We start from the raw sequence: 21,857 nt of genomic DNA, 5'->3' as shown, positions 1-21,857 counted from the left end.
CTTGTTTTAAATATCTTACATATTTTTTCTTCTATGCTGTCTACGAAATTGTGTAGTTTCTACAGTTTATATCATCATGTTTACTATTTATCTGATCCTTTCAATCACTGATGAAAACAGAGGTACAAATTTCAATTAAATCAGATGGTCTTTATTTTAAACATGGAATGATCATTATGTCTATACTTACCTTACTAACATAATTGGCTATTTCCTGAGATCTCTGGAATACTTTTTTTTTGTCACCTCTATGCTGTCTATACTGAAATGTATTATACAATCACTATTACAAAAATCACTCATAGTGTCGTTAACTTGCCTGTATCTATTTTAACACAGAATATAATCTTCTTTACAAAGAAATTGCCTCAATGTTTTGACTTTCTCTGGGTATCTGAACTTTAACTAAAATGTAAGCTTTTCTTTTTCATGGACACAAATACATACATTATGCTATACTCCTATATTTAATAATTGGTCAGGCTTCACAATAGTAGTTACTGTCATCAATTATTTAATACATTTGACAGCCTTTACTATAACTGCCATAACTGTACAGCTATGAAAAAGACACAAATAAAAAGTTGGCATGGTAAATAAATGCTAGGAAAGCTTTATATGGTATATTTGGCAAATATTTTTCAGTAGAAAACTAGAATTGTAATTGAACTCACAAGAGAACACATACTATTAGTGTATGGAAGTTAGTAAAGTTGATTACCTCCCTTTAACATGTTGGACCAGGATAATATTCCTTTAAGCACATCCTCAGGTAGTTTTCTTCAACAGTGTAAAGTTTCAGGAGTTCCCAAGTTTTGACATTTTTACTTACCATGTCTGCTTGTTTTGCTCACACATTGTTGTCAATATCATGAAATTCTATGGGACTGTCTAACAAGTGAGAGGTTAAAGCTAGCTATAAAACCAGGTTTAATCCACCATTTTCTACATAAGGAAATGTAGCCTGTACCAAGTCAAGAATATGTCTGTTGTTTTCCATTCTTTTGATGTGTTTGGGCTTTTGGTTTTGCCATTTGATAAGGGATTTTCTGTTTTGAATTTTCCTTGGAGTTCATTATTTTTGTTATTTTACTTTTTCCCCAAAATCTTTGTTTGCTGAGAAATAAAATCTATGAGGTATTCTGTAAGACATATCCCTTGCAAAAAAATATTTGATAGTAAGCAGCAATAATATTCCAGGATATGCAAATAACTCCTTTCATCAAATAAATAAGAAGGCATGATTAAATCCTTGAAACTTTATCATTAGTTGTTGGAAGTCAAGAGTGTCTGATATAAAAATGGACAGATAAAGTGGCAATTTGACATTGGATTGGAAAATTCTTCAGCACATTTATCCATTTCTGTCTCCATTTTTAGCTCACCGGGGCCCAAAGGGCCCCATGTGAGCTTATGCCATCACTTGGCTTCCGTCGTCGTCCGTCGTCGTAAACTATTTCAAAAATCTTCTCCTCTGAAACTACTGGGCCAAATACCTTCAAACTTTAACTAAATGTTCCTTAGGGTATCTAGTTTATAAATTGTATCCGAAGTTTTGATCCATCGACAAACATGGCCGCCATGGCTAAAAATAGAACATAGAGGTCAAATGCAGTTTTTGGCTTATATCTCAAAAACTAAAGCTTTTAGAGCAAATCTGACATGGGGTAAAATTGTTCAATTGGTCAAGATCTATCAGCTCTGAAATTTTCAGACGAATCGAACAACCCATTGTTGTGTTGCTGCCACCGAATTGGTAGTTTTAACAAAATTTTGCAGTTTTTTGTTATTATTTTGAATATTATTATAGATATATATATAAACTGTAAGCAGCAATAATGTTCAGCAAAGTAAGATCTACAAAAAAGTTAATATGACCATAATTGTCAATTGACCCTTTTATTGCCCTTTAAAGACAATTTTACACAATTTGTTCATCAAGTTTGCTAACATTTAAAAATCTTCTCCTCTGAAATACAGGTGAGCGATTCAGGCTCTTGAGAACCTCTTGTTATACATGTACTCCCTTCCTTGAGGGTTTTTTTTATAAAGTAATTTTTTTCCATCCATTTATTTTTCTATTTGTTTGTTACTTTTTTGTTTCAAGATGACAAACACTTAGAATTCATTGAACTTTGAGGATATTAATTTTTTGGGTTTGACAAAATTCCGTGAAATCAATTTCCTTTATTTTGAAACACCGCTTCCAGTATTGGGTAAACAGGAAGTTGATAAGGAATGAATGTTAAACACATCACATTGTATAAATAGCACACACACAAGCTCTATTCTAAATTTCAGACAGCCTTGATTTGTAGTTTTTGAGAAAAATTGCGAGCAAACATTTATGGGACAGATGGACAAATGTAAACCAGTTTACCCCCTAATAAAATGCTTCGCTGAGGGCAGCCAGATACGACCACAGAGGTCTAACCCTGAACAGTTGGGGCAAGTTTGGACTCAATATTCAAGCGTGATACTGTCTGAATTTGGATTGTGATAAAATTTTTGACATAATATAGGTTTCTGACACAAAATAAGTGTGGTCAAAGATCTTAAAAATTTGAAATGGAACATTTAATTTACCTAGAATGATCTGATATCCAAAATCTAACAACATGGTTAGATTCAGCATATAAAAAAACACAAAAAATTTAATTTTAGTTGAAATCAAACAAAGTTTAATTTTAGACCCTTCAAACCTTAATATGGACTAATTTGAAAACAGGGCCCAAAATAAAAAATCTAAATGCACAATAAGATTCAGCATATCATACAGCCGCAAAAATTCAGTTTTTGTCAAAATCAAACAAAGTTTAATTTTGGACACTTTTGACCTCAATGTAGACCAATTTAAAAATGGGGCCCAATATCCAAAAAAGTAATACAAGTTTAGAACCACCAAAAATTTAAGACTTTAAATTAATCCCATTGAAATTGGTTAAAAGATTTGTATTTATTTTCAATTGAAGATTTCTTGCTATTGCACAATACAGTGCAACTGAAGATTTCTTGCTATTGTGCAATACTGTGCTATTGTGCAATACTGTGCTATTGCGCATTAATGTGCAATTGAAGATTTCTTACTATTGTACAATACTGTGCAATTGAAGATTTCTTGCTATTGTGCAATACTGTGCAATTGAAGATTTCTTGCTGTTGCGCAATACTGTGCAATTAAAGATTTCTTGCTATTGTCCAATACTGTGCTATTCACAATACTGTGCAATTGAAGTTTTCTTGCTGTTGCGCAATACTGTGCAATTAAAGATTTCTTGCTATTGCCCAATACTGTGCTATTGCGCAATACTGTGCAATTGAAGATTTCTTGCTGTTGCGCAATACTGTGCAATTAAAGATTTTTTGCTATTGCCCAATACTGTGCTATTGCGCAATACTGTGCAGTTAAAGATTTCTTGTTATTGCGCAATACTGTGCAATCATTTGAAATTTCAAAAATTTTGAAGAAAAAAAATATGCACCCCCCAAAAAAATTGGAAAAAAAAAAAATCCCCCAAACTTTTGAACCCCTCTCCCTTGAAGTAATTACCCCCAAATTAATCCCAGCCTTCCCTTTGTGGTATGGAACCTTGTAGTACAACTTTAGAGAGATCCATACACTTAATCACAAGTTACTGTCTGGAAACTAGAAAAATGCTTGTTTTTGGCCCCTTTTTTGCCCCTAATTCCTGAACCGTTGGTACCATAACCCCCAACATCAATCCAAACCTTCCTTTTGTGGTATTGTACCTTCTGGTAAAATTTCATAGAGATCCATTCACTCAAACTAAAGTTATTGTCCGGAAACCAAATGTGTCTTCGGACGACGCTGACACCATAGCATTATACGACGCAAAATAAAATAAAATGCTTCGCTGAGCACAGCCTGATACGACCGCAGAGGTCGAACCCTGAACAGTTGGGCAAATTTGGACACAATATTCAAGCTTGATACTGTCTGAATTTGGATTGTAATCAAATTTTTGACATAATATAGGTTTCTGACACAAAATAAATGTGGTCAAAGATCTTATAAATCCATTGCGCAATACTGTGCAATTGAAGATTTCTTCTTGAAACTTTTCAAAATTTTGAAAAAAAAACATGAATCCCTTAAAAATAATTGGGAAAAAAATCCCCCCCCCCCCCAACTTTTTGAAACCCCCTTTGAAGCAATAACCCCAAAACTCAATCCCAGCCTTTCCTTTGTAGTATGGAACCTTGTAGTACAATTTCAGAGAGATCCATACACTTACACACAAGTTATTGTCTGGAAACTAGAAAAATGCTTGTTTTTGGCCCTTTTTTGGCCCCTAATTCCTACATGTTTGGGGCAATTCACCCCAAACTCAATCCCAGCCTTCCACTAGTTATATGGAACCTTGTGGTACAATGTCAGAGAGATCCATACACTTACACACAAGTTATTGTCTGGAAACTAGAAAAATGCTAATTTTTCGCCCTTCCTAAACTGATGGCCCCATAACCCCTAAAATGAATCCCAACCTTCTACTTGTGGTATTAAACATTGTGGTACAATTTCAGAGCTATTGAAATACTTATACACAAGTTATTATCCTGAAACTAGAAAAAAAGCTTGTTTTGGGCCCCTAATTCCTAAACGGTTGGAACCATCATCCCCAAAATCAATCCCAACCTTCCTTTTGTGTAATTGAACCTTCTTAAAAAATTTCATCAAGATCCATTCACTTAAACTAAAGTTATTGTCCGGAAACCAATGTGTCTTCGGACAACGACGCAGACGACAACATCATACCATTATACGATCCCAAAAAAATTTTTGCGATCGTATAAAAATCAAAAAATTGTTTGGTCTTATAAAAAAATAGTCTAGACAACTGTTGGCTTTCTAATTGTATGGCAGAGGGTAACATTTTTAGCCCTGGTCACTGAGTGGCATGAGCATAGAATTTATATCTCACATATAAATGAGTCAACAGTACCTGAACTTTATTATCAAATATTTTGAAACTTTCAAATTTATAAAATGTCATGAAGTAAGACTTTTGTATGCATGTAGAGTTTGAATTAAGTTAATTTCATATTTACTATCTAAAAAACTTATAGACTTTGTTTATCTGTAAAGCCCAGGTCATCTTAGTCGGTGTTCTTTGACATACACAAATTAAGGGTGACCTACCTTGAACTCTTTAAATCTTTAAATAACTATACTTACAACAGAATTATCATTAACGATGTACATTTCTACATATTTAGAATTTCTGTTGCTATCAGCTGGTGCTCGTATACTACGTTTTGACTGAAATATTTAACAATAAAAATATGAATATTTTGATAAAAGCAGAATGAAAGTTATCATACCAGAAATATTTTTAAGTTTAAGGATATTGATCTTTTTTTCTTCATGAAATTTCATATCTGTCTTAATTAGTGTCAGTTAAAAGACATTTAAGTATTAACTGCAAATTCAGGATATGACAATACAAATTAAAAACTATGCCATATTATATCTCGGACAATTTACAAAGGATCCACTTTATATTGTTAGACTATTTGTTACCAGTCTCAAGGTTAATATAATTTCTTATTTCCATATGAAGTCAGTCAACAAAGTCTTAGAATACCAAATTTTGATTTTAAAAAATCAACTACAACTCCTGGGAATATATACATACCCTTTGTAAGAATTCCTTTCTGTGTAATGTATTAATTGTTGCATTGCTAAGGTATCTGGAATGTTTGGATTTGAAATCTACAAAATAACAAATACTGCAGAAGTACTGATTTTATAGTAGACTGTACAAGTTGTAAGAATATCACCAAAAATAACCTTATGATGAGATATTTATAAACCTGACCTAGAAAAAAATAAATAACTGCAAAAAAAACCAGACTTTTGGTGAATCATTAAATCCATGTTCTGGACATAAGGACAACTAAAATTAATTAGATGATTTTCATCAATGGAGCGGAAGGGAGGTTTTTATTATTTAATTTTTATTTCCCCTGAAACCCTCTTGTAAGGTGTTCTTCATATGCAAGGGTAATAATAAGATTATATCATGTATATATAAAGAATTCAGCATACTTTTTCAAATTCTAAAATGAATATTTCTGATTGCCAACCATTGTTCTAATTGCTTTAGAAACTTTTTTTTTTCCGGTAAATAGCAAAAATATGGAGAAATGCTCTTTTGAAAACTACCTACATGTTTGAACAGCAAATTTGTGTTGCATAATTTTGAAGCTATGGTTTATAGTACCCATAATATGAAGCATATGCATTGGTATGAAACACAAGTGTTAAGAGTACAGGATAAAATCAAAACTTGAACGGTGTTGGAAATATAAGGGTTGATGCTCTTAAGATTATTCTGCAAGGTGCAAATATAAGTTTACTAACTACCCATAGTTATTAAAATGCAATGTAAAACATGAGCCTGACCAAAATATAATAAAATGCTCCGCAGGGCGCAGCTTGATACGACCGCAGAGGTCGAACCCTGAACAGTTGGGGCAAGTATGGACACAACATTCAAGCTTGATACAGCTCTGAATTTGGATTGTGATTAAATATTTGACACAGCATAGGTTTCTGACACAGAATGAATGTGGTCTAAGAACTTAAAAATTTTAAATTGGACATTCACCTATTATGGTCCAATATCCAAAATCTAAATACATGGTTAGATTCAGCATATCAAAGAACCCCAAGAATTCAATTTTTGATGAAATCAAACAAAGTTTAATTTTGGACCCTTTTGACCTCAATGTGGACAAAGTTGATAACGGGGCCCAAAAATCAAAAATCTAAATACATGGTTAGATTCAGCATATCAAAGAACCCCATATATTCAATTTTTGTTGACCCCGATTTGGACCAACTTGAAAACTGGGCCCATAATCAAAAATCTAAATACATGTTTAGATTCGGCATATCAAAGAACCCTGAGAATTCAATTTTTGTTAAAATCAAACTAAGTTTAATTTTGGACCCTTTGTACCTTAATGTAGACCAATTTGAAAACGGAACCAAAAATTAAGAATCTAAATACACGGTTAGATTCGACATATCAAAGAACCCAAATAATTCAATTTTAGATGAAATCAAACAAAGTTTAATTTTGGACCCTTTGGACCTCAATGTGGACCAATTTAAAAACGGGGCCCAAAATCCAAAAACTTAATACACAGTTAGATTCAGCATATTAAAGAACCCCAAGAATTCAAGAATAAAACCCCATTGAAATTGGTCAAGAAATAAGCAATTTATAGGAAGTATCTTCTTTTGCACAATACTGTGCAATTGAATATTTCTTGCTATTGCGCAATACTGTACAATTGACAATTTCTTGCTATTGCGCAATATTGTGCTATTGGATATTTCTTGCTACTGCGCAATACTGTGCAATTGAAGATTTCTTGCTATTGCGCAATACTGTGCAATTGAAGATTTCTTGCTATTGTACAATACTGTGCAATTGAAAATTTCTTGCTATTGCACAATACTTATTATATAATAATTTACACATCCTGTTTGGTGTGTATCTCCTACCATATCATTATTATTTGCTTTTAAATATAAATCAGAAATAACCAACTTAAAATGGAAAATTTTACAAGAAAGAAAAAAGGAAAAAAAAAAAATCCCCCCCCCCCAAATTTTTTGAACCCCCTTATGATTCATCACCCCCAAACTCAATCCCAGCCTTCCCTTTGTGGTATGGTACCTTGCAGTACAATTTCAGAGAGATCCATACACTTGAACACAAGTTATTGTCTGGAAACTAGAAAAATATGTTTTTTGGCCCCTTTTTGGCCCCAAATTCCTAAACATTTAGGGCAATTACCCCCAAACTCAAACCCAGCTTTCCCTTTATGATATGGAACCTTGTAGTACAATTTCATAAAGATCAATACACTTACACACAAGTTATTGTCCTGAAACTACAAAAATGCTTGTTTTTTGCCCCTTTTTGGCCCCTTATTCCTAAAATATTTAGGCAATTATCCCCATCATCAATCCCAGCCTTCCCTTTGTGGTATGGTACCTTGCAGTACAATTTCAGAGAGATCCATACACTTGAACACAAGTTATTGACTGGAAACTAGAAAAATGCTTATTTTTGGCCTCTTTTTGGCCCCCAATTCCTAAACGTTTCTGCAATTACCCCCAAACTCAATTCCAGCTTTCCCTTTATGATATGGAACCTTGTAGTACAATTTCAGAAATATCCAAACACTTACACACAAGTTATTGTCACGAAACTAGAAAAATGCTTGTTTTTTGGCCCTTTTTTTGGCCCCTAATTCCTAATATTTTGAGGCAATTACCCCAAAATCAATTCCAGCCTTTCCTTTGTAATATGGAACCTTGTGGTACAATGTCAGAGAGATCCATACACTTACACACAAGTTATTGTCTGGAAACTAGAAAAATGCTAATTTTAGCCCCTTTTTTGCCCCTTATTCCTAAACCTTTTGGGCAATTACCCCTAAACTCAATTCAAGCTTTCCCTTTGTGGTATGGAACCTTGTAGTACAATTTCAGAAAGATCCATACACTTACACACAAGTTATTGTCATGAAACTAGAAAAATGCTTGTTTTTTGCCCCTTTTTTGGCCCCTAATTCCTAATATTTTGAGGCAATTACACCCAAAATCAATCCAGCATTCCCTGTGTGATATGTAACCTTGTGGTACAATGTCAGAGAGATCCATACACTAACACACAAGTTATGTCTGGAAGTTACAAAAATGCTTATTTTTGGCCCCTTTTTGGCCCCTAATTCCTTAACTGTTGGTACCATAACCCCCAAAATCAATCCCAACCTTCCTTTTGTGGTATTGAACCTTATGGTAAAATTTCATAGAGATCCATTCACTTAAACTAAAGTTAGAGTGCGAAAACCTATGTGTCTTCGGACGACGACGACGCCAACGTCATACCAATATACGACCGCAAAGTTGTATAAAAACATGGTATGAAATATTCAAGATTGTTTTATATTGTTTAATGACTTCATTGAGTGGCTGAGCAGAGGGTGTTTGATGTTGGTCAACAAAAATAGACAGTTTTGGTAAATCTTGCTATAGGTTTGCCGATTTCTTGTTATCAATATACCATCTTACAGTAAATAGTGTAAATAAATCTTACAAGTTGGTGCTTGTGTCAATTTCTTTATTCCAGTCATGTTTATTACACCCGTTTTTAATAAACTAATATATGAATCCATGACAACTCTCCCCACTGCAAAATTGCCTCTTAAGATAAATGAAATGTGTGCCACAATTCTTGTGCTTTTGATATCATTCACAGTTCAAATTTACTGAAACAAAGTCATTGTATAAATTTAAAAATCCACGGTTTTCTAATCACTGAGATTTGCGTTATTTGAAATCGCATATTACTCGTAACCGAATATTTCAGGCCCTTCCCGTAATCAATCTATCTTCTCAGAAAATAAAGTTGTCATCACAGAACTGCAGAATATATAGATTTAATTATGTGGTTCAATATACTCGAAGAAATATGAAAAACTGAATCTTGCAGCGCTTTTGCAACAGGAACTTTTTGATGGAAGGAAGTTATCAGCGCGGTTTACAGGAATGGAAATGAACAAAAACCGGAAATCATAAATTTTCAAAAATAAAAAAAAATTGGGGCCAGACTATTTCAGAGGGGTGGGCTGGGATGAAAATCTATCAATTAATTTTCATTGGCCTAAACAGGGATGCTTTAAATCAGGAACTAGGATGACAGCTTTACTTAACCAGTGACATTGTAATCCCACTAGCTATAGCAGATCTGCACACTTCCTATGGACTCCTGGTTTTGGTAATTAGAAAACTTTTTTTTTAATTGAACATAGACCACCTTTAACTTAAACCATGTACCATAAACATAAAGTGTGTATTAAATAAATGAAGTTGATATATCATATAAGTTTAAGCAGTTGTATTTTTTAGATAAATACTGATATTGTCCAATATGAGAAAACAGCAGTATCAAGTGATCATATATATTTTTCAAGGATGTTGTTTCACTTCAGGTAAACCAGCACAGCATATATATGCAAATTAGGTAACAAACCTTCATAATGAAATACAGTTGGTCTGGTATCCTGTTCTATATAGAACTTATGATATCTTCCTCTTGCTGGCTCTATGTAGTAACTCTGTTCATCATCTGTAATATGGCCTCTATAATAAAAATCTAAATTATTTTCCACTATGATAATTCCCAAATAATAGAACAACAATATCACCAATAAACAATATATTGTTGAAACCAATTGATTAAGACAAGGATGCATAAAAAACTAATATGTTATAGTGACCTAAATATTGCTATTAAATAGCATTGTACACAACTGGAATGAATTCATTGATATAATATGATAGGTCTCTGAGAAGTAGATCTAAGTGCATTCTTTGATTATCTAGGAATAAACATAGCTGTGAGTACATTTCAATCGTACAGTAACCAAATAACACAATGAAAGTCGATCAAGGTCAACATTCAATGGTACAGTAACCAAATAACAAAATGAAAGGTCACCAAGAGGTCAACTCTCCTAATCTAGGAATAAAACGTAGCTGTGAGTACATTTCAATCGTACAGTAACCAAATAACACAATGAAAGTCGATCAAGGTCAACATTCAATGGTACAATAACCAAATAACAAAATGAAAGATCACCAAGAGGTCAACTCTCCAACATTAAACAAGGGTACACAAGTCTTAATCAACAACTAAATCACCTGAATAAGATGTTGATAAATTAAATAGATCAACAAAAATCTACCACACATCACTGAGTAATTGAGCAAAAACATTTCTTTCAAATACAAGTAGTTACAAATGTAATCTTACCTTATTCCATTACAGGAACTCAAAGACACTATGGAATGTGGTACACCACGAACTGTTCCATGGTAGTAACAATGCTCTAAAACCTGCAAATTTATTCACAAGAATTATAAATAATTGGGGACCATTTTAAATGCATTACATGTACAGTAACAATACAATAGTACCATGAGTAATATAAACCTCGTCCACAAAGAACTAAGTTAAAATTAAGACTTGTGTTTCAACTTTTCATGGGTTATAAAACACTAAATAATATTCAATGTATGACCTCAACGACAGTTCGGTGTAACAGGTTACCATTTCATAAAGACTCTTTTTTAGACAGATTTCGCTATATTAAAATCATTTTTTGTTCACTTAGACATAAGGGTACATGATTTTGACTGAATCAACCTATAATTCCAATGTGCCATATATATTTTTTAAAAACTGAAATATGGTTGGAATAAAATATTTATTCCTTTATATCTTTAATAAGTGCAACACCTATGGAAATTGTTTATAAAAATTTGTTTTAAGTAATCATACAATTTTTGAATATATTTTTTCATTCTTATCTATTCAAACTTTTAAGCCAAAAAATAAACGTTTTCCTCTATGATTAAGTCCATTTAAGCCATATAAATACAAAAGAAAGCTGCATTGTAATACTACAAACCAACTACTGTAAATTTTGAAATGATTGCGATGTTTTTAATTATTGTGAAAAATACTACAGTATCAGGTTTACAATTATAATAATATAAACTTGCATTCATAATTTCAGAAGTAATTTTCCATCTTAAAATTTTTGCAATGACATTTATTAGATTTTGCATTCTTACCAATGGTAAAGGATTAACAATAATAAATGCACGCATTAATTACTGAATTCACAGTATGTCTTTGCTTGTTAACACATAGCATAATGTCATTTTTGGTCAGGTCTTAGTAAATCATTGTTGTCCTCTAATATAGTTCAATTGAAAAAGGTAATTTCGTTTAGGATTAAAAAACTAGAGGCTATAAAGAGCCTATGCCGCTCGCCTGCATTTTCAGTAATTGCCACTTTTTTTGTAAAAATCATCATTAAAGGGGAATAACAGTATTAAGGGTTAACTGACAATTTAATCCAAGTTTATGTATTTGTAGATGTTATCCTGCTGATCATTTTCTTTTTTAAAGTTTCTATTTATAAATTATAGTTTTGAAGATATTAGGCAAAAAACACCAAAAAAATGGTAAAAATTATAATTAAAGGGCAATAACTCCAATAAAGAGTCAACTGAAGATTTCAGCCTTGATGGCTTATTTGTAGATCTTGTCTTGCTGATCATTTTAGCTTTAAAAGTTTATTATCTATCTATTATAGTTTTCAAGATAGTTGGCAAAAATGAAAAATTGTGAAAAATCGTCATTAAAGGGCAATAACTTCAATAAGGAGTCAACCAATGACATCGGTCTTATGACTTATTTGTAGATCTTGTCTTGCTGATCATTTTTGCTATTTAAAATTTCTATCTTTCAAGACAATAAGCAAAAATGCAAAAAATTGGGAAAAATCTTCATTAAAGGTCAATAACTTCAATAAGATGTCAACTAACAATTTTGATCATATTGACTTATATGTAGATCTTATCTTGCTGATCATTTTTGTTATCTAAAGTTTCTTTCTATCGATAATAATTTTCAAGATTTTTGGTCAAATATTCAAAAAATTGGTAAAATTCGTAGTTTTTGTAAGAAGTCGTCTGACAGTTTTATCAGTCATTAGGGTAGATCTCATCATTCTCAACATTTTTGCCCCTGTCAGATTTTCTCTAACTTTAATGGTTTTCAAGATAATTGCCAAATACATTGCATTTTACCACTATGTTCTATTTTTAGCCATGTTGGTCGTCAAGCAGGGCAATCGGACACAATTGTTAAGCTAGATAACCTAGTGATGATTGTGGCTAAGTTTGGTTCCAATTGGCCCACTGGCCAGTAGTTTTAGGAGAAGATTTTTGTAAAAGTTAACAGATGCCGAAAACTGACGACGGACACCAAGTGATGAGAAAAGCTCACTTGAAAGGGCCAGGTGAGCTAAATAGCCTAACAAAAATATATGTAGCATTCAAAGTTAAGTAAAGACAGTCCTAAGAGTCAAAGGATAATAACTGTACAAAAAAAATCAAATGGTGTTTTGGAGCTGATGAATGAATAAGGGTCAATCAGATCACTAGATAGATCATGTGGTATAGTTACATTTTTGACTTACTTGATTCGTTGGTTTTCTTATCACAGGCTCATTTCTTTCATTAAAGGTTTTTTCAATATAAGACTTTGTGAATAAAAACCTAAAATAGATAAACATTCAATGTTATGAATATATGACAAACGCAAAGCAGTGATAAATCATTATTGTATCACAACACTATTTAAAATTGTAATTAAAAAAATTTGGGGCACACCTACAACAGTACTGAACACACTTTATTATAAAAGATATATTATTTCTATTGTTGCATTAAGTTACACATGGTATGAAAACTCAGATTACAAACACCTTTTGTGCTTGTTGGTATATGTTTTATACTCATGACTTCAGTGCACATATGGATTGTACAAATAAATACATGTTATTAAACTAGTACATATCCATTTATCTCGAATTTATCACCAAATAACGTAAACACAAAAGTCTCTTTAATCCTTACCTATTTAAATGAATATCTATCACAAAATGCTTTTTGAAGGCATCAAATATGACTGTTGCTTTCTCTATATGTTTAGTCTGAAAAACAAATTTTAGATATATAAAACCATGACAGCTTAAGGCCAAATCAAACTTGCACACAATGCATAGGTAAAGCTGTAGGTTCTACATTTTGATTAAAACAATTTCAGGGGAAGTATGTTCCTCCAAAAATATTTTTAGTGATGGTTATTAAAATCCATAGTATCAATACATTTTCAATCTTTTATTTCTAATTATTGTGATATTTAGAAGATAGAAGTTGTCTCCTGGAACCATGATCAGTATGTACAGAGTAAAAGACTGCTATGTCAAGAACAATGTATAATACAATTTTTCAGATGGCCAAGTGATCAAAATGAACTGTTATTTATTTGACAAGCACAATGTATATATTAAAACTTTTTGGTAGTCAATTGATAAGAGGGTGTTACTGGTTCTATTTTTTTTTGTATTTTCAAATATTATTTGACATAATAAATGTCTAAACATGCTAAAGGAAGTAACTTTATCCTAAAGTCATGCCAGAAAAAGCACTTATATAAATGATATATATCATCAGCCAAGAATATGGTAAACATTGTTTTTAATCATTTTTAAAATAAGTACCATTTCAATATTTTCAAGGCAAACATTGTTAATTACACAAAAACTTTGCAAAAATTTTACTGAAAAGATATATGTTTTGCTACATAAAATAAACTGTTGACACACAGATGTGTCTCACCTGTATGTAATTTTAATAATATTATGCAAATATTCAAATGAAAATGGAAATAAGATGTGTAAATGCTTAAAAATACAACTGCATACCAAAAAGGCAGATGAGACAAAATTCTAACCTTTTTTTTCAGATGCTAGTTCTTGATCTTGAAAAAGCTTATTTTTAAGTTTCAAATTATTCCATGAAGGTTTAACAAAGTTATTGATGTCTAAAAAATGTAATTCTGGACTAAATTTAAATGTGAACTTTGAAAAAATCTAATTCAACTTATCAGTAAAATATAGAATAAAATAAAAACACATTTTCAAAATCTTAACAATGGCAGCGATGTAATTTGAGATCATGATCAATTTGTCTGGCTTCCGTGACAAATGTTGCATCCTCAACAAAAAGTACCATTTAAAGGTCTGAGTATAGCTCAGAGTGACTATGTATTATTAAAATCAGTTACATTTTACTTTTATTCATAACTCAGAAAACAGTACATGTTTGTCCTGTTAGAAAGAATTAATGCAAGTTTTCTTATTCATGATATAATCCTAATGACAATACTGTGATTCATAACCAAAAAAATTGATTAATGAAATTCTACAATTTGCTTGTACTACTTGGTTGAGTTGTTTTACATTTGAAACAATAATGGAGGAATACATATACTTCAGATAAAAAATAAATGTGGATAGTGTCCACATGTGGACACAGATGATGCCCCCGCTTGCATATCATATAGTTATAAAGGGACATAACTGAAGAACGGAAAAAGTGACGCTACCCAAATTTAATTTGATCTGAGTTTTGTGGTAATAAGCATTGTGTGTAAGTCTCATAACATTTGGTTGAGGCTAACTTAAGTAGAGAACAGAAACTAAAAATTCAGCAATTTTTCTATTTGTAAACACGCATAACTCTAACGTGAGTGTGTATAAGTTTTACAACATTTGGTTGAGACAAACTAAAAAATTCAGCAATTTTTATGTTTATAAAAGGACATAACTCTAGAATGATAAAAGTGTTGCCACCTAATTTCGTACTTAATCTGTATTATGTAGTAATAAGCATTGTGTATAAGTTTCATAACATTTGGTTGAGGCAAACTCAAGTTAGAGAACGGAAACAAAAAAATTGTACTTGATCTTTACTGAGTTTTGTGGTAATGAATATTGTGTATAGGTTTCATAATGTTTGGCTGGGGAAAACTTCAGTTACAGAATGGAAATTAAAATTTTGCAATCTTTCGATTTATAAAGGGGCATAACTCAATAATGGTTAAAGTGACACTACCCAAATTCAACTTGATCTGTGTTTTATCAGTGGAAGTCAAAATTAAACATTGCATTGTATAAAGCATTGATTGTAGTTGATTCAACTATAATCATGGTCAAAGGAAGATAACTCCAATTTTAAAAATATATTATAAACTTGATATTTAGAAGAAAATAAAAATTTTGCAATTTTTCCATTTATAAAGGGGCATAACTCTAGATCGGTTAAAGTGATGCCACCAAAATTCAAACTTGATCTGTGTTTTGTGGTAATAAGCATTGTGTATAAGTTTCATCACATTTGGTTGAGGCAAACTTAAGTTAGAGAACGGAAACTAAACATTTTGCAATATTTCCTTTTATAAAGGGGCATAACTCTAGATCAGTTAAAGTGACGCCACCAAAATTCAAACTTGATCTGTGTTTTGTGGTAATAAGCATTGTGTATAAGTTTCATAACATTTGGTTGAGGCAAACTTAAGTTAGAGAACGGAAACTAAAAATTTTGCAATATTTCCTTTTATAAAGGGGCATAACTCTAGATCAGTTAAAGTGACGCCACCAAAATTCAAACTTGATCTGTGTTTTGTGGTAATAAGCATTGTGTATAAGTTTCATAACATTTGGTTGAGGCAAACTCAAGTTAGAGAACGGAAACCAATTTCGGGATGTACGTACGGACGTACGGACGGACGTACAGACGGACAAGGGTAAAACTTAATGACCCCTCCGCTACGGCGGGGGCATAATTACTAAAACCAATGATATGAAAATCCCTCATTAAAAAAACTACAAAATGTACCATGATCAATGAAGAAAACTTCTTTTGTCATTAAAAGGAATAGATGGTGTTCAATCATTTAAAAAAGTTTAAAGTGCAGTGAAACAGCTGCTTGACCACATGACTCATAACTTCCTGTTGGTGAAACACTAGTTAATTTGGAGTACCTTGTTGCTCTTCATTGTCAAGGGTAAGATGATTGAACAGTCATTGTACTGAAAAACATTGCCCTTTTCTCAAAGGACTATAGTACATTATTACTACAATATATTAACCCTCAAGATAAAATTCGTCACTATAAGTGTGACTCTTACATATTTTACTACTCTTACCAATAAATGAATGAAACATGTTAACATGTATGGTCTTTGAAAATGTAACACAACATTTTTCTAAGCTGTCAGAAGCAATACTAAAACAAATCATTCTCCTTTGCATAATCTACAAGTCCTATACTAGTAATATAATAAAAGGAATAAAAAAGGCATTAGGTAAAGGTCAATATGACAGCAACATAGCAATAAACAGCAATGAAAATAAACAAAAGTACACTTTGTCTTTTTACTGTTTTACTACTTTTTAGTATGAATATATCCCTTGGTATTATCACAGAGTTTCAAACCAGTCAATTTTGAAGCATTTATGATGTAAATATTTAGATACAAAAATGACATAGAAGTTAACAACTATAGGTCACCGTATTATAGGGTCCATTTCTCACTGTATTCACTCCAAGAAGTGACTTCTTTTAGAATGGAAGAGTTGTAGTTGATTATTATTCTGTCTGAAGAACTTCTTATAGTTCATATTTCATACAATAAAACTGAACTGACCATTTACAAAACTTAATGAACTCTAACATAATTTCAATTTATAGAGCTAAGGGATTTTCATTATTTGAAATACGAGCAAGTAAAAAACTTTTCACAAAAAATAAAATATCCATTTATCCAAATTTCAACTAGGTCTTTCAATGGAAATAATGGTTATAAAATTGGGGTAGAACTTTTGGGGTGAGTGGCTACAGCTGTTTCCATGCAATAACTTGAGAACTTTTTAACCAATTCTTTTCAAGTTTCTGATGACAAAATGAGGCTAAGAAGGTTATTTTCGCTTTTGTTTTCTAGAGTTTTTGTCCTTGTTTGAATGGAAAATGGCACTTTAAATGTTTCCATGCAGTTGAGACACTTTCAATCAATGCTTTTCAAATTTAAATATGTTGTTACCATGGTTACTGATGACAAAATTCAACATCGATATTGATGATTTTGACTTCAGTCTTTATGGAGTTATGGTACTTGATCGAAATTGGAAATTGGCACTTAATGTCTCTCTGCAATAACTTCAGAACTTTCCAACCAATACTTTTCACATTTAAATATGTTGTTACTAATGACAAATGGGGGTCAAGCTTAATATTTCCCTTTTACTTTTTAGAAGTTATGGTCCTTGATACTGTGCAATAACTTTACAGAGCTTGATCAAGTTCTTTCAAAATTTTAATTTTGCTGTTCAGGAGTGTTGGACTTTGCTTGCTTTAACAATGACAGTAAAAAACTGTAAAACCTGGTATACTGGCATGTTGACAGCTTCTGTTTTAAGTATGTTATAGGAACTATGTATAGAGTTAACTTTTACTACATTGTAGTATCATAAAAATTACAGGATATACATTTGTACAAAGATTCATCATGTATGCTGACAAATTCAAGCTGTGCCTCATGAAGGGTGAGAGCCACAATTTTTGCCTATTCAAAACACTTGTAACAAAAAGCAAAAATACTTTTTTTTTTCCAACAGAAGTCCAAAATTACCAACTTTCATCAAAGTCAACTTGTTGAAGTCCATACTGTTGCCTATAATTGCTTACATCCACTTCATTTGAACTTTGGTGGATATACAAGTAGTTGTCTCATTGGCAATCATAACACATCTCCTCATGTTTATATTGTTAATTTTTCTTCTTCCTGAATATGCATGAAATATTTGCCACTGGACATTCCAACTATGCCAAACTCTTGTTCAGCCTCCTCACAGATGTTGCTAAACTGTATATTCTCTTATGGTTAAGGCCTTTTATCTATTTCTCACATGGAGATATTTGTGATAAGAACTAAAGGCTCTCAAGAGCCTGTGTCGCTCACCTGATTCTACTTATTTTTTGGAAATCATGAAAAAATAGATTAAAGTCATAACAGATACCCTAATAATGATTGAGGCAAAAATTTGGTTTAATATTGGCCCCATAATTTAATAAAAAAATCCTGGAGGCCATCTTGAACAGTAAATCCCCAACAAAGTAGCAACACTTCATCAGCACCTCATAAGGAACATTTATGCCATGTTTGGTTTCATTCCATTCAGTGCATCTCTAGAAGAAACATTTGTATGTATTTTCCATAGGGTCTTATGTTTAACTAAGTCCTCCTGCTGGCGGCCATCTTGGATGATGGTTCGGCTACAAAGTAACAACACTTGGTCAGCACCTCATTAGGAACATTCATGCCATGTTTGGTTTCATTCTATTCAGTGGTTCTCTAGAAGAAAACATTTGTATGTATTGTCCATAGGGTCCTATGTTAAACGAAGTCCCCCACTGGCATATATCTTGGATGACAAATCAGCTACAAAGTAACAACACTTGGTCAGCACCTTAAAAGAAACATTCATACAATGTTTGGTTTCAATCCATTAAGTGGTTTTCTAGAAGAAGACATTTGTATATATTTCCCGTAGGGTCCTTTGTTAAACGAAGTCCCCCACTGGCAGCCATCTTGGATGATGGATCAGCTTCAAAATAACAACACTTGGTCACCACCTCTCAAGGAAAATGCATGCCATGTTTGGTTTAATTCCATTCAGTGGTTCTCTAAAAGAAGACATTTGTATGTATTGTCCATAGGGTCCTATGTTAAACGAAGTCCCCCGTTGGCAGCCATCTTGGTTGATGAATTTGCAACAAAGTAAAAACACTTGGTCAGCACCTCATAAGGAACACTCATGCCATGTTTGGTTTCTTTCCATTCAGTGGTTCTTCAAAAGAAGACATTTGTATATATTTCCCATAGAGTCCTTTGTTAAACGAAGTCCCCAGATGGTGGCCATCTTGGATGATGGATAGGCTTCAAAGTAACAGCGCTTGGTCAGCACCTCATAAGGAACATTCATGCCATGTTTGGTTTCATTCCATATAGTGGTTCTCTAAAAGAAGACATTTGTATGTATTGTCCATAGGGTCCTATGTTAAACGAAGTCCCCCATTGGCGGATGGATATCTTGGATGATGGATCGGCTTCAAAGAAACAACACTTGGTCAGCACCTCATAAGGAACATTCATGCCATGTTTGGTTTCATTCCATTCAGTGGTTCTCTAGAAGAAGTTCAAAATGTAAAAAGTTAACGACAACGACGACGGACGCCAAGTGATGAGAAAAGCTTACCTGGCCCTTTGGGCCAGGTGAGCTAAAAAGGGATATGAAAAATGTTTTAATCTAATTGGTTTTACCATTTATCAAGCATCATGAAACAATATTGCAACATTTTCATTGGCTATTCATTAGGTCATTAATGACTTTCAAAGGTCAAAATGATGTACATTTCCTCAAAGGCAACAGTATTATATGATTCCTTCCATCATATACAAACCACTCACACTTTTCACCTGAAAATCTTATTTTCATCAAATTTTAATTCTTAAGGATGTTTGCTCCTCTTGTTTTTGAATTTTTGTCAGATTTTCAGAATTCTCTGGTTTTATCCATGTTTGCCATTAAAAAGTTTGCCTGCTAACCCCTACTTTTCTATTCATAATTTTATTACATATAGTTTAAAAAGCCATATTTGAAAATCTTATTAAATTCTTGTTATATTTTCATAGTTTTTGAAAGATAAAAGGTGCTAATGTTAAATGTATGAAGAATCTGGAGAGAATCATTTCCCGCCAAATTTTCAATGGCTTATATCTCAAAAACAAAAACTCTTAATTTTTTTCTGCTTTTTTAGTTCCTTTTTTTATATACTATCAATTTATAACAGTCTTTTAAAAAGATTGTTAATTTGAAACAGGGTAGCGAACATCCTTAAGTCATGTTAGTGTACAAAAAGTTTTAAAATATCTGGGGTTAAAGTTTGACATAAGAGTATTACCATAGTAGTAGGGTGCCCAATGTCCAAAAAGTCCTCTAGTTAACGAGTTTAAGTTAACAGATAACACACAGCTGATTTTTTTGCACATTATAGGAAAATCATTATATTTTACAATCATGATTGTCATCGTAAGTTCCCGTGGTCACGATTTTCTAAATTTCGTGTTTTTACAGGGTACCACCAGATACCGTATTGTACGGGGAATCTTTAACATGAAAAATAAAATTATTGTATTCTTTGTTGGTAGTTAAAACAGTACCTATAATATAGTTTATATATTAAATATATCATATAACAAAATCGGAAAGTAATTAAGTGATTTTGTTATAAGTATTTCAGCATTTTAGTAAGAGTAAAATTTTACCCGAAATTTACCCTATTTTCATGGAAAGCAAAATTATATTACGTGTATCATCACAATATTTTTTACTCTGATTTAAGCAATAAGACACAGTGCATGTGTGTGCCAAATTGCATGCGTGAAATAAAAATCGTTTCGAAAAAATTAGCAATTAAAAACACAAATTAAGTCAACATTTTGGTATCGATATACACGGATTATCTCGTGCCATTAATCATTTTGTTGCTTACACTATTAGGTCATTAACAAGGACAGAGGTCACTCAAAACATTTCTCTTTTCTGCTTGTTGTGTGGTTGATTTATTTGTTGTGAATAGCCAGCTAATTTTGTAGATTGTCACTTTGTTCGAAGAAATCTGTTTTGTGTCTTTAAACTTTTTATTGAATAAATATTTTGTTATAATTGTAGTAAAAGAATCAAATCGGTCGGTTTTGTTTCACACCCGGAATATGGCACATCAAAAGTCTTGTATGATGTTTTCGACTTAAATCCCTCTCGGTGGGAACGACAACAAAAATATACCACCGTTCGTGCAACAACAAAAAAAATCAACCCCCAGATACAACAGACAGCAACCAACGACAACCACTTAATTGCAGGCTCCTGATTTTGGACAGACATATACAGAATTTGGAGGGGTTAAACATGTTTGTGATCCTTCAACCCTCCCCTGACCTGGACAATGGTATAACAACACAGCATAAGAAAAATCTGCTGAAAAACAGTTTGAAATGGCTTGACTTATCAAATCGGCATGAAGCACAAAAACAACTAACATGAAGACAAAAAACACAAAGTACCGATATAATAGTGCTCGTTAGGGTAGAACATTTTTTATTCTGAAGAAAGGGATGGGGCTGGCGGCGCGAAAATTTATTTTCACTTTTGTACACATTGATATCCTCAACTATCCTGCATTTCATGTTGAAGAGTGTTCATTTTCATCCTGTCTTGTGCAAAGTCAATTATTTCAGTTCATACCAGGCCAAGTAATTCATTTTCAAAA

The 21,857-nt window shown here is 32.4% G+C and overlaps 1 protein-coding gene across 1 annotated transcript in view; it reads right to left on the bottom strand.

The window, feature by feature from the left end:
• Positions 1 to 21,857, bottom strand: part of LOC127733116 (disintegrin and metalloproteinase domain-containing protein 12-like) — a 75,815-nt gene that overhangs the window by 41,235 nt on the left and 12,723 nt on the right. Inside the window, exons 3-9 of the mRNA XM_052242411.1 lie at positions 13,538 to 13,614; positions 13,099 to 13,177; positions 10,860 to 10,942; positions 10,077 to 10,186; positions 5,658 to 5,734; positions 5,198 to 5,281; positions 191 to 262 (exon numbers count right to left, since the gene is read on the bottom strand). Of these exons, the coding sequence (XP_052098371.1) occupies positions 191 to 262; positions 5,198 to 5,281; positions 5,658 to 5,734; positions 10,077 to 10,186; positions 10,860 to 10,942; positions 13,099 to 13,177; positions 13,538 to 13,614 (582 nt within the window). The remainder of the gene's footprint in view (positions 1 to 190; positions 263 to 5,197; positions 5,282 to 5,657; positions 5,735 to 10,076; positions 10,187 to 10,859; positions 10,943 to 13,098; positions 13,178 to 13,537; positions 13,615 to 21,857) is intronic.

The sequence above is a fragment of the Mytilus californianus genome, unplaced genomic scaffold (genome assembly GCF_021869535.1).
Source record: "Mytilus californianus isolate M0D057914Y unplaced genomic scaffold, xbMytCali1.0.p SCAF_3, whole genome shotgun sequence".
Classification (NCBI taxonomy): domain Eukaryota; kingdom Metazoa; phylum Mollusca; class Bivalvia; order Mytilida; family Mytilidae; genus Mytilus; species Mytilus californianus.
The sequence above is the reverse complement of the archived record's forward strand: the minus strand, read 5'-3'. Positions and strand labels throughout refer to the sequence as shown.